This window comes from Ursus arctos, unplaced genomic scaffold (assembly GCF_023065955.2).
Source record: "Ursus arctos isolate Adak ecotype North America unplaced genomic scaffold, UrsArc2.0 scaffold_9, whole genome shotgun sequence".
Taxonomy (NCBI): domain Eukaryota; kingdom Metazoa; phylum Chordata; class Mammalia; order Carnivora; family Ursidae; genus Ursus; species Ursus arctos.
Genome location: NW_026623111.1, coordinates 38052556 through 38069510, shown reverse-complemented (window position 1 = coordinate 38069510; position 16955 = coordinate 38052556). Strand labels below are relative to the sequence as shown.

Below are 16955 nucleotides of genomic sequence, written 5' to 3'. Positions count from 1 at the left end.
TGTATGTCTTTTTTGAAGAAATGTGGAAATGTTCAAGATGTATTAAGTGAGTGAATAAGTGGGTGAGTGAATAAGTGGGCTACTAAATAATATGTACATTGCATATATACAAAGCATTATAATACATTGTAATCCTATATATGTTCATTTTATGTTAAGTAAAATATGATATATCTTTTGAAAGAAAAAAGACTAGAAAATAATGTCAAACTTACTGTCTGTCAAGTATTGTGCTGCATACCTTACATGAAAGCTCTATTAAGTAGATACTATTAGTATTTATCTACTAATTATTTTTATCTAATAATATTTATTTTAAAATAAATTTCTCCTTATGCTTAGCTCATTCATTGCTAGTTACATAGGCAATTTTGCACACCTTATAATAGTAGGGATTTAATAAAGATTTACATAAGATAGGGAAATACAGGCAACAAAATATAGTTTAAAATTCTGAAATCAAAATAAACCAATAATATGATTTAACCTAAAATATATCATTTTCTTTTTTAGTTCCTTTCTGTATCCAAGGCATAGTTTCATTATTTTTCAAACTTCAAAAAATGGGGGATACTCTTATTTTTCTCCATGTTTTTGAGCAAGCAAAGCAATAAGCCCTAGGTTTCTGGTTTCTGTAGTAATAAGTAAGTACTGTAGCCATTGGTACTCAGCCCCTAAAATTTTAAGGCAATTTACAGAAGCCCTTAAACGAAAAAGACTCTTGCACTCCTTTTCAGTGTTATGAAGGATTTCAAGTATACATATTTTAATAATTACCATTACTACTTGCATTCTGCTTCTTCCTTCTGGGTTAAATTTTTTTCGTAATTGAATTACTCCTTGGGAGTTCTCCCAGTGGATACTATTTCAGTTTTGATTTGTTTTAAAATGTCTTCATTTCCCCCTCAATATGGCATGATTGTCTAGCTAAGTTGACAGGTTTTTTTTTTTCTCTCCTCAATTTAAGAATTTTATTTCACATTTATCTGGATTCTTCAATGCTATCAGAAACTTTAGGGCCAATTTAAATTTAAGAATTTTGTCTTTGGATGCTTTAAAAAGTTTTTCTTACCTTTTCTGATTTTATTGCAATGGATATAATGTGGATTTCTTTTTATGTATTTGTCTAGAAGATGTGCTTCTTGAATCTGAGGATTCAGGTATTTCTTCAGTTTGCGAGAGTTCTCAGCTATTAACCCTATGAATATAACTTCCCTCCTGATGTTTCTATTCTCTCTTTCTGAAACTCTAATTACTCTTAGGTTGGACATTCTCATCCATCCTCTGTTAATCTCTGTGCTGAATTCTGATGTATTTTCTCAGATTTGTCTTCTAGTTCTTTAGTTCTCTTTTCAGCAGTATCTAATCTTCTATTTTACTCTATGCACTGAGTTTCAAATTTCAGTGTTGATATATATTTTTTCATTTCTAGAGGTTCTGTTTGGTTTCTTTTCAAATATTCCAGTTTTCAATTTATAGCATGTCATTCAAATGACATTTTTTGTCTTTAGTTGTTTCATTCATACTTGTTTAATAGCCTGTAGACAACATTCAGTTGTCTGAAGTTTTCAGACTTTTAATACTGCTGCTGGTTATGACTAATGATTTATTATTCTTTCTCTTAATGGAGATTGGGTTCCTGTTTATTTTATGAGTTTAGATCATAAACATCCTTGGATTCAGGGCATGTCACTCTAGGACAATTTTGTGTTTGATTTGACCAGGTACCCCAAGGTATCCCTGCCCCAGGGCCAATTTTTATGTTAATATTTGGCTTGTGTGGTTCTTGGATCATGTGTGTAGTTGTAAATTCAAACTCTGGGGAGGGCTAGAGCTCTGGTAAAAGGTGCCCCAAAAAAGGTTTTTGTTTCAAATCAGAATCTAGGCAGAGTCAGATAAGTGTCCTCATCATATGCCTGAGCTAGTTGCGTCCCTGTTTTTTGTGGGGTTCTTGTTTCCTCTTTGTGCTTCTTATGGACTCAAGACTTTATTTCTTTTTGAGAATGATAACTTCCTTCAAGACAAGGCCATCGCAGTATTGGCTCATAGATGTCCACGCATGTGGACTCAAGACTTTATTTCTTTTTGAGAATGATAACTTCCTTCAAGACAAGGCCATCGCAGTATTGGCTCATAGATGTCCACATCACTCTTGTGATGTCATCTCACGTACTCACTGCTCTTGTGTTCAGTTTGCTATTGCATTTCTGGAATCTTGAGGTTTCCTTTTTTTTAATGGATAGTTCAGCTATTCACATAAAAGTAGTTTGTTTTATTTTACAAAATATATCTGGATGTTTATTATGGGTGGGCTTTTAGGTTATTTATTTCACAATATTTTGGAATTCATTCTTTAATAGAATCATTTTACACAGAGATTTTTAATCACACACAAGGTAGAGATAATAGTACAGTGAATCTCAATGTGCCCTCTCCCAGCTTATCAATATTTTATCAATTTTGTCAGGATCCTTTTTAAAGCATTTTTTTCTAGGGCCCCTTATAGGAGAGTTTAACCTTGCTCCTGTAGCTGAACAAAGGAATTTTGATATTAGCTAGTTTTTAATTAAAATATTCTATTTCATAGTTTTAAGAAATCACCTAGACAAAGCAAAGGCTTTATACAACAATATGTTAACCCTATATTAAATATTTAATTCATCATTATTAAAATTCATATTCCAACATTTTTCAATTATAGGAAAAATTACAGTGTCCCTAGAAACATAATTGAATTAACATTTCCCTCTTGGGTTTTTTGTGTTGGTGTTCTATGGTTCCACTGCACCATTCCGATCTCTGCCTCTCTAGGTTTGCTTTATATCTGCCCTATTTGAATCCGGGCCAGTCTCACTAATCTTGATTCTGCTTCTTTGCTATTTCAACTCTATACATTCATTTACATGTTTAAGCTTCCTGTGTTTCTCTATTTCAGCTTTATTTTCCCAGAGCCCTCTACTCCAGTTACTTCCTTCCATTTTTACCCTAGCATGAGAGAGGAAAAGAGTAGAGAGGTTTCAGCATTTTTTTCCAAGGCTGGGTTTTACAGAGAGTCCTGTTTTTTGTCATCTGACAAGTGGATTGACATTATCCACTAGAGTTGGTAATCAGTAGGAGAAAAGTATTCTAAATTTCCTGTTAATATCTTCTAGATAAAGACAAAACACTTTTCTTAATGTTCAACAAATGTCTTCAGTTACAGTTTAACCAAATGCATCCAATCTATCCAGAGTAGAGATACAGTATAGCCATTAATATTTTCTTGAGAAACTCCCAATGTATCAAGAACTCAAAATGACTGACTCATGATGGGTTGGGCTTTTTACATGCACTATAATTTAGAAGCAGGTAGAAAGCAGCAAACATTTCAGCACAATAGTTGGAAAACTAGAATCAGACCATTATTTCTCTCCTAAGCTAAACTTGGCAAAAAAGTCTCTACTTACAAGGGTAGGGCATGGACCCATCCTGTGTGGGTAGCATCCCTAGAGAGATGTGTGACTCTCCAAGCTGGAGCTGAAATGCAGTTTGTAGGTGCATCTGGTTTCCCAAGAAGAGGCACCACTTTTTTGTGATATTTGAATGAGTGGACAAAGCCAGGGATGCTTGTGTGTTTTGATATCTCTGCCTCAGACACCTTAAAATCTTATAAAAAGACAGAAGTTCTCCAAGTTGGAGGCCCCAACAGCTCTTAAACTGATCATCTTTAGTTCTTACCTAATGTTATAGAGAAATCCTGGGACTGCTGCTAAAAAATCCCTATATGGAGAGTTATAGAGTTTTCTGGATTCCTTTTCTAATCATTTGCTGGCTTCATAAACATGCCAACCTACATAGTTACACAAAGTTCTAAGCATAAGACTCCATGTGTTGTCTCATGCTCTGCTGTTACTTTGTTGAAATTATTAATGATACTATAAATAAATATAAATATTATAAATAATATAAATAAAATAATATAAAATAGTTGGGTTTTTTTAGACTTTATTTATTTATTCATCAGAGAGAGAGAGAGAGATAGCACAAGCAGGGGGAGCAGCAGGCAGAGGGAGAAGCAGGCTCCCCACTGAGCAAGGAGCCCAATGTGGGACTCAAACCCAGGACCCTGGGATCATGACCTGAGCCAAAGGCAGGTGCTTAACTGACTGAGCCACCTGGGCATCCCATAAAATAGTTTTTTTTTTTTAAAGATTTTATTTATTTATTTGACAGAGATAGAGACAGCCAGCGAGAGAGGGAACACAAGTAGGGGGAGTGGGAGAGGAAGAAGCAGGCTCATAGCAGAAGAGCCTGATGTGGGGCTCGATCCCAGATCGCTGGGATCACGCCCTGGGCCGAAGGCAGACGCTTAACCGCTGTGCCACCCAGGCGCCCCCCCCCCCCATAATAGTTTTTGAACAAGGGGCCCTACATTTGCAATTTACCCTGGATGCCCCAAATTACGTAGTCCGTTCTGCTCCTTGATTTTACTGTGATTGGACCAACTGCAGTCTCTTACTTGCCCTTGAATAAAGTACAGTGCCAAGCAATGCCATGAACTAATTGTCATTGACCTAGTCAGGACTCATGCCTGGAGCTAGGGATAGGGAGAGGCCTCTGAAACTTCATGGCTGCTATTCCATTTAGGGATGGGGGAGTTGATACTGAGCATACAACCGAGAAGAACTATTCCATTCTTCCTCCTTTGTTGTTGCTGTTGTTGAGTGGTTACTCGTGTTTTATTTTCTAATCTTACATTGCTTTGTAATAAGATAAAGGTATATTTATAAAAAGAAATAGTATGTCATATGCATTCCCAAAACTAGAAATTTATTTTAAATATTTCCTTTCGAGTATGTTGAACAGGTCCTCCCTTACAGTCTTATTCCCTGTAAAATATTCCTTTGTAAATTCCGAGAGTAAAGTGGTAAGTACCAGCTCAACTTGAGGCTGACTTGTTACCAATTTTTTTTTCAAGATTTTATTTGTTTATTTGAAAGAGAGAGAGAGCACGGGCAGGGGGGAGGGGGAAGAGCAGAGGGAGAGGGAGAAGCAGACTCCCCACTGAGCAGGGAGCCCCAGTGGGGCTGGATCTCAGGACTCTGGGATCATGACCTGACCAGAGGCAGACACTTAAACAACTGAGCTAAGCAGGCGCCCCAGCAAAAAGTTTTATAGTTTATCATATATGCTAATGGTAGGCATTGTAAAAGCGTCACTTAATCCTCATAATAACTGAAAACACAGTAATTTGCAGACGAAGAAACATAAACAGAGAAGTTCAAGGAACTTGTGAAAGGTCACATAAATACAGAATAATAAAGGCAGGATTTGAATCAGACTGTGCAACGACCATGCTATGTGTGGGAAAAGTGTTTTACAAACATGAAAGTACATATTTGAATTATTATTATTCAATCATTCACAATTCTAGAATAGATAATTATATGGGACAAGATGTAGTTCCTTAAAAATTAATGAAAAAGGACAGATGAAGATGTGACAGCTAAAATGTTACATCTTACTTTGTTCTATGGAATGTGAATAATTAATTTACAATAAAATATTGACCCCTCACTGTGTTACAGTGTTGCCACAGTAGATATTTGTTGGATGAATGAATGACAACAGGTTGTGTGCCTTTAGCTACCACCCAAACATCTTAGAATCATGTAGTGTGAATGTGTGTGTATGAATTATATGGGAGAATGACCTAGTAATAGGTATATGTAGGATATTAAAGCTTAAATGTTGGCAAAGACTTCCCAAGAGACCTGAGGTTGTATTAAAAATGTTAAGTCTGGACTATATGTAATTATATAGAAAATATTAAACCCCAGTCCTCGTACATCTTCTGGCAGGAGTAGCTAGATCTTACTTAACTTTGGTAATTCATACAGTGTTGTACTAACTAGGCACTTATATTTTTTGCCTGTGCATAAATTGGCAAGACATTGGGTTACTTGTGTCCTTGAATTTGTCTGTAAAGTCTTTTGTTTACAAATGCCACAATTGACTCATGTGTTTTACTTGGTCTCATTGATTTTCTCTTATGAGAAATAAAATAGTTACCATGGGGCGCCTGGGTGGCTCAGTCATTAAGCATCTGCCTTCGGCTCAGGGCATGATGCCGGTGTTATGGGATCGAGCCCCACATCAGGCTCCTCCACTGGGAAGTCTGCTCTCACTCTCCCACTCCCCCTGCCTGTGTTCCCTCTCTCTCTGGCTGTCTCTCTCTCTGTCAAATAAATAAATAAAATCTTAAAAAAAAAATAGTTACCATGTTTGTATTCAAAGATGTTTACAGAGTTGCTTAAGAAGCCCGGATCCTCACAGAGAGGCCCTGTCTTTAACTTTGTGTTCCGTCTTATCTTTCTGTAAACTTCTTATGGATCTCCCTAAGTACACAAAGTCCTTTCAAATTGGTTTGTCCCAGAAATCCTTTGGACAAAATGTAACTTTTCGTGTAAGTTATCTAGAATAGAGAATGGCTTTCATTATTCCATTCTGCTGATGTAGAACCGACCTGTGCTGACTTTGTTGTACAGCCAGGAATAGATAAGATACTAAGCATTCCCGATCCAAATGGACTCGCAGTAAGGACGATAAACCAATTTTAAAAACAGATTCACTCTTTTCTTTGAGAAAGTTTAATTTTTGCCAATCTTGAAGAAGCAACTCTATTGCTAAACTGAAGTAGATTCATCAAAATATCCTACAATGAATGAAGTAAACTTACAGTGTTTAAAATGGAATAAAATCTTTGGCAGAATTATACACAGGAGGAGAAGAGGTTATGGGATCAGAAAGACCTGGTTTTAATTTCAACTCTACAGCTTAACATCGTATAACCTCAAATACTCTCTCATCCTCACTGAATCTGTCTCATCATCTATAAAATGGGAATAAAAAAGCTTTCTCATAGGATTGTAGGAAGTTCAAGTGAAGAGTTGTATATAAGTTACCTAGCAAACATCCAGTCTAGAAGGTACTCAAGGATCTTTTATCTATTTTCTTATCTTTAATTGTTGTATTTAATACAAAACAATAAGTGGAAATGAAATTTAAAATATATTTTATATTAAAAGACAACTTGAATAAAAAATAGTAATTTATTTAGGCTTTTATTGTAAACTTATCTCACCCTATCTTCTCCGAATTATATATATTGTTTTTGCCGAAGGTATCAACGCTCTTTATACATCAGTTGAACATCAGCAGTATGCTGATTTCTGCTATGTTTTCTCTGCTATGCTGAGGTCTCATGCTAAAAGCAATTGAACATGTCTAAGGATCACGAAAAGTATCCCTTTTAGAGGAAAGGGAGGGCAGCCCCTCCTCTTTTACTTTCAACTGCTGCACTATAGTCCAGAGGGGAGTCCAAGAGAGGAATCAGTCTGGTGGAAGGAATAGGAAGGGATGACTCCCTAGGCCATTGTAAGTTCTAGGAAACAGATAATTAAAAACAATAGTTGCAATAATAGCCATCAACCTTAGTGCTTTGGGTCTCAGATATACTGGCTTGTTCACATCTACATCTATCTTGTTTAATAAGAAACCTTTTAGTGGGAAGACTTTTTTCTCTGTAATCTCCCCATTCATGCAGTGAATAACTATTGAGTGTCTACTATTTGGTATCCCAGTGATGTTATTTCTAGTGTTGTGGATGAATACTGGGGATAAGTAAATAAATAAATAAACTGACAGACAGACAGACAAGATTGTATGAGGTAGTCCTGACACTACAATGAAAATAAAACAGGATAATGTTATTAAGGGACATAGGAGCACTTTGGATGGTTTAATTATGGGAATGGGAACTTTTGTTGTCTCCTGAGAAGGAAATATCTTTTTTTCTTTTGAGCAGCTCACATTGCCATGAACATAAAATAGCACACCAAATATAAGTTACCTTACTATCTTGCATTTTTCAAATGATTTCTCAGTATTCAGTAGTTTCTTTGGCTACTGAATGGGGGTGGGGGTGAATTAGCCTTTTGGTCATCTCATTGCTTCAAATATAGTTTGTCATCAAGTGTATAAACTCCAAAGCTGTGAGCCTTACAGAAAATCATGTAATATAAAATAAATGATAGCATGTGGTCAGTGTACATGGGTGTGTTATCTATGGATATAAATTCAGCCCTTGTGACATATCATTACATACTTTTTAGTCTTTTCCTTTCATGGGACATTAAGAATTACCTTCTTAAGATCTGTTTTTAACATAATAACCCCTTTTGTGTTAGCCTAGGGTCTCCAAATAGAAGTTATTCAGAACACATAGGTTGAAGATCTGGATTTTTCACAGAATGGCTCTGCATAGCTGGGCAGATGTCTTAGACATCCTAAAATTGAGTTTCCTCATGTATAATATAGATGCGGTACCACTTTACCAGGTTGTGAAAACGAGATAATTGTGAATGAGAGCCTCTGAGTACCTGTTTTCGTATCTGGCACAGGCTGGTTTTCAATAAATGTTTTCCTGAGATTGATTTTCCAGAGATGATGTCATATTTTTGATGGAGTAGAGCTCCTAATCTCAGCTCTTTTAAGTAAGCATCTCATCTTCTAGCACAGTACATACAGTTGGTCATTTTGAAGTTTTCTGTCTGTAAGGTCTCCCTGCCTGTGCTGCTGTCCTGTACTGAAATGTGTTTTAACCTCCCTCACACAATGACTTTACTGTCATAACCTCCCTCACGCAATGACGTGACTGTCATAACCTCCCTCACGCAGTGACGTGACTGTCATAACCTCCCTCACGCAATGACCTGACTGTCATAACCTCCCTCATGCAATGACTTGACTGTCATATTGATGAAACTTGCCCAGAATGCCCCACCTTTGCGCTCACGGGAGGCTGAATTCACGTGTCTATGTGTCTACTTCGGTTCTGTCTGAATATTTTAATTTGGATTTTCTTCTTCTCCAATTCCTTTCTTTCCCATTTTGTATCTTGAGTTTGATGAGGTCCAAAAAACTGTCGTGCCCTTAAATTTTTGGCCGAGTCTATCCTAGGGTCTATCATGCAGAGAAATTCCACAGGTCATTGGTTGCCTTTGAAAGTGGAAAGTGTTTTGATCCTGCCCCACTGAGCTCAGCACACTTTGGGTTAGATAATAAAAACAATGGCAAAATGTGTCTTTTCATGAAGTCTGAGACTGAGCTAATGGCTACAATCCGGTCATTTGGGGGAAGACTTCCTACAGAGTTTGGGCAGTTTTCAGAGAGGTTTGAAAAAAGAGAAGTGAGATTAGGAAGTACACTTAGGAGACTAGGGAAGGCAGTGAGAGGATCAGAAGTAAAGTCTTTGAGGTGACCTATGTAAAGGAAGCAGAAGAAGAGGTTGGGAATCCTTCTGTGGTAGACTGTATTTATTCTGTATGGCAGATCAAAGGGTTAGTTTGGCCATTTTATCAGAGATGCAGCCTTATTTTTTAACACTATTTTTATTAAAATGAAATTAACCTTAGGTTTGGAGAGGTTTTTGTCTTTATTTCTTTGACTGGGAATTATATATTTATCAGAAGAGATGTTACTTTTCTTATTGAGCTCCTTTCCTTTCTTGCTTTTCTCCCCCTCTCAACATAATTAGAATTAATACTTTCACTTCATTTCCAAAACCTGAAGATTCTGCTTTTAAATAGTAGCTTACTTAAATAATAACCAAATTTTAATTATCTCCTTTTTTAAAAAAAGACTGTATTTATTTATTTGAAAGTGAGAGAGAGTGAGAGAGAGAGAGAGCATAAGCAAGGGGATGGGTAGAGGGAGAAGCAGACTCCCTGCTGAGCAGGGAGCCCAATGTGGATTTCGATCCTGGGACTCCAGGATCATGACCTGAGCCAAAGGTAGATGCTTAACTGACTGAACCACCCAGGCACCCCTAATTATCTCCTTCTTAAAGCAAAAGTAATGAATCTTTATACAAACTAAAAAGAGAATACAGAATTAAAGCAAGAAAAATAGAATAGTCTCCTAAAATCCTATTATCTGCATTCATATTAATATTTTGATTTAATATGACACCAACCATCAAATTCAGGGACTGGAGAAGAAAGAGAGGCTGTGGAGGGAGAAGAGCCATCTATGAAACAAAATGAAATTGGAGGCTCTGACTGACCCTGGACTGTTGGCACAGACAAGATTGGAAACCTTTGCATATTATGTATTTTTTAAAACAGGATCCTGGTATACACATTGTTTTGTGACTTGCTGTTTTTATTTATTATAAGCACCATTCTATATGATTGAATAGTCTTCTAAAACTTCTCTCATATAGCTAAGTGTTCTGTTGTTTGAGTTTCAAAGTATTTTAAACCAATTTCCATTGGTGAATGTTAAGGTGATTCGTGTCTTTTAAAAATTATGAACTGTGTAGAGATGAAGATCCCTGTAAAAAATCCATATTCGCAATCATGATTATTTCCTTAGGATACATTTTTAGAAATTTTACAGTGCCAAAGGATATGCATTTAACATATATAACATATAATATATCATTGCTCTACCTAGCTACGGTCCAAAATAGTGCTTGCCAACTTATGTGCCCATCAGCTAGGCGTGAGAGTGTATTTTCCTCTGTATTTGCCCAGGACACAGGTACTATGCCTTTGTGACTATTGGTACCTTGATTTCCTTATCATATGCACAAACACACACACGCTTATTTGGACATTTGTGTGTGTCTGATTGTATATCTGTAATTATTCCTCCAGAATATATTTTATCTTATGAATGTGTCAGCCTGTTACATCGAGTGAGTTTGTAGACATACAATTCTGATGTGTCTGCTCCTAAATATAATTATCTTGACTCCCCAGGCGCCTGTGCGAACATCACCCACAGCCAGTGTCAGCTGCTGTCCTACCAAACCACACTCACACCGCTCTTCCCGATTGTCCAGAACATGGAAGTGGAGAAGTTCCTCAAGTTCTTCATGTACCTCCATCGCCTCAGCTGCTATCAGCATATCATGCTTTTTGGCTGTAGCCTCGCCTTCCCTGAGTGCGTCAGTGATGGTGACGACAGGTATTTTGGAATCGAAATCATGCTGTGATAAGAGTCCGTTGGAGCAGAGGTGTCTGAGAGGAGTGAAATCATCCCGACCTACCACCGTTTAGTTTTGTTAAAGGAGAAGATATCCCATACCAGTCATAGCCAGTTGTAATTCTTTTAAACTAGAATTTTTTGTGAAAACCTGGAATACTTTTGTTTTTGGGAAGAAATTATTCCGGATGTGAGATTGAGGCAATCAGCCGGGATACTGAGTAGCCGTTTCAGTGAGGGTCTGGCAGAAGACAGCACACTCAAAGGGGTGGCTGAAAAGAGCTTATTCAAGAGAAGATTTATAGACATATGGGCAGGTTAAGAGGCCAAATAAGTGACGGAAGGCACCAGGGTCTCATGATAGGGGACACAATTCCACCACCCAAGTCGTGGAGGGGGGAAAAGGGCAGGCAGCAGCTGGAAAGAGTTGCAGCCGTGGGCAAGGGGTCTTGCAGCCAGCCACGTGCTGCAACCCTAGGCAGAGGGGCCCAGCCCCCGCCAGCCAGCCTGTCAGCCCCGCAGGAGAGAGAAGAAATAAATACTCTGACCTCACTCTCCTCCTGCCCTCCCGTCTGCCGGGGCCTCCCACCATCTAAACTCACCCACAGCCGTTGGGCAAGGGTGTGTTATTGATGTGAGCATAATAGATGAGATCCAAAATCTCATCCAAATATTATTGGGTCCAAAGTCCCAAATCTCATCCTCTGAAACAGGTATAGGTGAGATGCTGGGTGTTCTTGTGGTCAACACTGGAACCCAGAGCAGGGTGAGGAGGGTGAAGGGTCGATGCAGAGGGACAAAGAGAGAATGTCTAGTACAAGATCACATAAGATTAGAGAGCATTTTCTTATTTTGGGTGGGGAAAGAACGTATGAGGGAGTGTGCTTGTGGATGTGTCTTGTAAGCTCTTTTTTTTTTTTTGAGATAAAATTGACATATAACACTATATTGGTTTCAAGTGTACCACATAAAGATTCAATATTCAGATATATTGCCAAAGGATCACCACAGTAAGTCTAGTTAACATCCGTCACCGCACAGTTATACATTGTCTTTTTCTTATAATGAGAACTTTTCAAATCAAGTCTCTTAGCAACTTTTGAATGTACAATACAATATAGTCTCCATGTTGTATATTACATCTCTGGGAATTATTTAGTTTGTAACTGGAAGTTTGTACTTTTTGATCATCATCACCTTCTTGAAATAACATAATTTCAATATTATATTATTATATTGAAATAATAACTTTCAATAAGAGTAAATCAATGAAAAGTATGTTAAGGAATTTTTAAGTTTACTAAGTATACATTTTTAAAGTTTTCCTGAAGCATATGTTAAATACATAATCATGGAAAACATCAATTATCTTCTGAATTAAAATGTTAGGGAGTTTTCAGAATAATAATGTTAGAATGAAATTCATTTTCAAGTGCAAGTAGATTCCAAGTTATTTGTACTAATTTAATTTGTGTATAAAATATGTTTTGAACAGGACAAAGGCATTTATTGTTTTGACTGGGGAAAGCCTGCATTGCCACAGAATAAAATCTGGGGAGAATAGAAGCCGTAGATTGTTTATTGTAGAAGTAAGTAAAGAACTATGAGCAGATACCGCTTTCAGGAAAAGGTTTCGCTGGAAAGAATCATATGCAGAGCATGCTTTCGTGGCAGTATAACATGGTGGTTGGACTGTTTTATAAATTACTACAAGCTGGGTGGCTTAAACAGACATTTATTCCCTCACAGTTCTAGTAATTAGAGGTCTAAAATCAGACAGGGCCATGCTCCTTCTGGGGGTATTGAGGGTGAAGAAGTCATTTTCTCCCTTTGCCAGCTTCTGGTAGTTTCAGGCTTTCCTTGACCTGTGGCCACATCACCCCATGCTCTCCCTACAACCTCACATAGCCTGCTCTGTGTGTCTCTCTTCTCTTGTGAGGACGCTTGTCGTTCATCTACGTAGCCCAAGATGATCTCATCATCTCAAGGTTCTTAACTTAATTATGCCCACAAAGACCTCTTTTCCAAATAAGGTAGCATTCACAGATTCCAGAAGTTAGGACATGGACACATCATTTTGGGGCTGTCCATTCAACACACAGCAGTGGCTGAGACAGCAGGCTATGGAACCATGTGTCTCAGCCTTCTCACCTGTAAAATGGAGGTAATAGTTGAACCTCCTTTGCAAAGTTCACGTAAGGTTCAAATGACAGAGGGAGCTGGGAATGGTGCCTGGCTTTTATGAAGAACTCAAGAAGTGTTAGCAACGGCTATCAAATCATGGGTTGAGAAGGAGAGGTAGTACTAATGAAATTAAGAGCATAAAGAGTATTTCTAACATATGCTAAGTATTGAAGGATTGCAAAAAAAGATGTGGAATACCATATGGATTGAGAGAAAATTGGGTCGAATACTCAAGGCTGTTGGAGTTGGATTCTTGTTCCACTTCTTAATTTCAAACAGTTTCACTTACCTCTCTTTTCTTGAATTTCTCTATGGAGTCATATGTGTGCATAGATGAAACAATGAAAGAAAGCTTCCTGGGGACTCTGAATTCATTTTGGTCAACCTTCTTATTATAATTCAACCTCCAATCTCACTTAAATCAGTTGTAAAATTCTAATCTACTCAGTCTTCAGGGCAATTTTAGGTAAAATTTGTTTTTCTCCTGAAGAATGCTCTCATATAAGTGTTTTCTATTATAATGGATAATAATTTATAGTCACTTTCCAGGTATACTTTGGGGACTTATCCTATTTTTTTATTATTACATTTATTATTATGTTTAATTTTATAATTATACTTCCAGACCAGTGCTTCCTGCTGTCATTTAGTGTGTGCATGGAAACCACAAGCTAAATTTAATAAGCATAAGAAGTTCATAAAGGTAAAATGTATTGTAGAAAATACTTCAAATACAGTTTTCTTATATTTCACTATTTTGGATCATCCACTGTACTAATTTTCTCTAACTATTCAAATAATGGAGAATTGCTTATATTCCATCCTAGGCAAAATAGGTACTTAGTAATATTTAAAATTTAGTTTAAAAAGATCTAGTGGAATATATAAATAGTATGGTTTTTAATCTGCCCCTTTGAGACCACAGATTTTATAACATTAACTACATTTTATAACAATAAACTTTAAGTTGCTGCTTAGACTAGTGTTACTATTAATAAATATGTGTATCATCCACTATAACACAGGCTAACTGAAGTGGTATATAATTTATATGGATTCAATGAAATTTATCTCAAACTGTAGAGATCTAGCTGATAAACCATTTGGATAGCCTTAAAAATATATGGGTTAGAAGGAGTAGCTTAAAAATATCAGCAAATAGCTAGAGAGAAATCCACAATTCCTGGGCCAGGAGAATAACGGTTGTTTCTGAATGGCTTTTTGACACACCAGGTACAATTAATGTCTCTGCTTGGAGGAGAAAACAGGTATTGCAAACACATGCTTTTGATGTGTAATTATCACTCATACCCAACTTGTTTGAATAATAGGCTTATAACATTATCAAAGCTGAAGGGGGGTCAGTATGGCTTGGAAGGCCCAGTTTTGCTTCTAGAAGACACCCAGGAGACCTGCTGATGTAGGGTGATATCTTCTAATACTTTGCAGAGAAACTTTGTGCTCATGAGATGAGTCCCTAACATTAAAAACTTAACATGTTTGCTATTGATTCCCCCCCGCCGGAATATTGATTTGTCACTAGGTCCTTCACAGAAATTCTTAATATCTGTGGGAAGGAAACAAAAATTATTTAGCCAGATTAGTTGAGATTAGAGATTGTATTTCAAACCTAGGAACTACAGGACAGTTTTCTGTAATATACTTAATCCCTGTAGGATTGTGATAGGAATCAAACAAGCTTCTTCAAATGAGCCTCTTAAAAACTGCTCTGCTTTTTCTCAAATAAGTATGTTCACTGGAAATTAGAACATTTAACCTGGCAACTACAGAGAAAGCACTTGAGGGGCTTCTGGTTGGCTCAGTCAGTTAAGCGTCTGCCTTTGGCTCAGGTCACGGTCCTGGCGTCTTGGGATCGAGCCCCATGTCAGGCTCCCTCCTCAGTGGGGAGTCTGCTTGTTCCTCTCCCTTTGCCCCTCATGCTCTCTCTCTCTCTCTCAAATAAATAAATTAATAAAATCTAAAAAAAGAAAAAAAGAATGAAAGCCCTTGAAAGTCTTAGGGAGGATGAAACCTAATTCAAACTGTACGTCTGCCAATTGCCAGTATTAAGACCTTAGGCATTTTAGTCAGCCTTCTGATCCTCAGGTTCACTCATCTCTGTAATGAGAATGACAAGACCCCCTTCATTGGCTGCGTTTGTGTGTATTCAACAGAATGATTGATATAAAGTGCCCATGCATGGTCTACACTGTGTGGCACAGAGTAACTTCTCCATGAATAGTAACTTACTATTATTGAAATAGTAGTCAACGATGACATATGATTTTCTGGGAGGGTATAAACTTCATCACTTCTTTCAGAGATGCAAGATTTGCATTTTTTCCCCCATTCTTCCCACCTTCTAAACCTGATTAGTAATGTTGAGTATCATTTCATGTGTCTGTTGGCCATCCGTATGCCTTCTTTGGAAAAATATCTATTCAGGTCCTCTGCCCGTGTTTTTAATTGGAATTTTTTTGGTGTTGAATTATAGAAGCTATTTATATATTTTAGATATTAACCCCTTATCAGATACATCATTTGTAAATATCTTCTCCCATTCAGTAAGTTGCCTTTTTGTTTCGTTGCTGGTTTCTTTCGCTGTGCAAAAGATTTTTATTTTGGTGTGGTCCCAATAGTTTAGTTTTGCTTTTGTTTCCCTTGTTAGAGGAGACATATCAAGGAAAATGTTTCTATGGCCAATATTGAAGAAATTCCTGCCTATATTTTCTTCTAGGAATTTTATGGTTTCACGTTTCACATTTAGGTCTTTAATCCAGTTTGAGTTTATTTATTTTTTTACAGGTTTATTTGTTTATTTTAGTGAGAGAGAGAGAGAGAGAGAGAGAGTGACTGAGCAAGCATGAGCGGGGAAGGGTAGAGGGAGAGAATCTTAAGCAGACTCCTCACTGAGTGCAGAGCCTGATGCGGGGCTCAATCTCATGACCCTGGGATCATGACCTGAGCCAAAACCAAGAGCTGGATGCTTAACTGACTGAGCCACCCAGGCATCCCAGAGTTTATTTTTGTATATGATAAAAGAAAGTGGTCCAATTTCATTCTTTTGGATGCAGCTGTACAGTTTTCTCAACACCATTTGTTGAAGAGACTGTCTTTCCCTCATTGTGCATTCTTGCCTCCTTTGTCGTAGATTAACTGACCATAAAATTGTGGGTTTCTTTCTTTTTTTTTTTTAAAAGATTTTATTTATTTATTTGACAGAGAGAGACAGCGAGCGAGAGAGGGAACACAAGCAGGGGGAGTGGGAGAGGAAGAAGCAGGCTCATAGCAGAGCAGCCTGATGTGGGGCTCAATCCCAGAACGCCAGGATCACGCCCTGAGCCGAAGGCAGACGCTTAACGACTGCGCCACCCAGGCTCCCCTGTGGGTTTATTTCTGACTCTCTGTTCAGTTTCATGGATCTATGTGTCAGTTTTTTGTGCTGGTACTATACTGTTTTGATTACTATAGCTTTGTAGTATATCTTGAAGTCTGGGATACCTCCAGCTTTGTTCTTATTTCTCAAAATTGTTTTGACTATTTGAGGTCTTTTGTGGCTCCATATAAATTTTAGTATTATTTGATCTAGTTCTGTGAAAAATGTCTTGGTATTTTGATATGGACTGTATTAAATCTGTAGATTGCTTTGGGTAAAATGGACATCTTAACAATATTAATTCTTCCAATCCTTGAGCATGGGATGTCTTTCCATTTGTTCAAGTCATCTTCAGTTCTTTCAT

At 37.4% G+C, this 16955-nt stretch overlaps 1 protein-coding gene across 5 annotated transcripts in view; it reads left to right on the top strand.

Annotated features, from left to right (window-relative positions):
• Nucleotides 1-16955, top strand: part of CORIN (corin, serine peptidase) — a 228265-nt gene that overhangs the window by 57839 nt on the left and 153471 nt on the right. For all 5 annotated transcript variants that reach the window (XM_057309874.1, XM_057309875.1, XM_057309873.1 and 2 more), the window contains one exon: nt 10806-11013. In XM_057309874.1, the coding sequence (XP_057165857.1) occupies nt 10806-11013 (208 nt within the window). The remainder of the gene's footprint in view (nt 1-10805; nt 11014-16955) is intronic.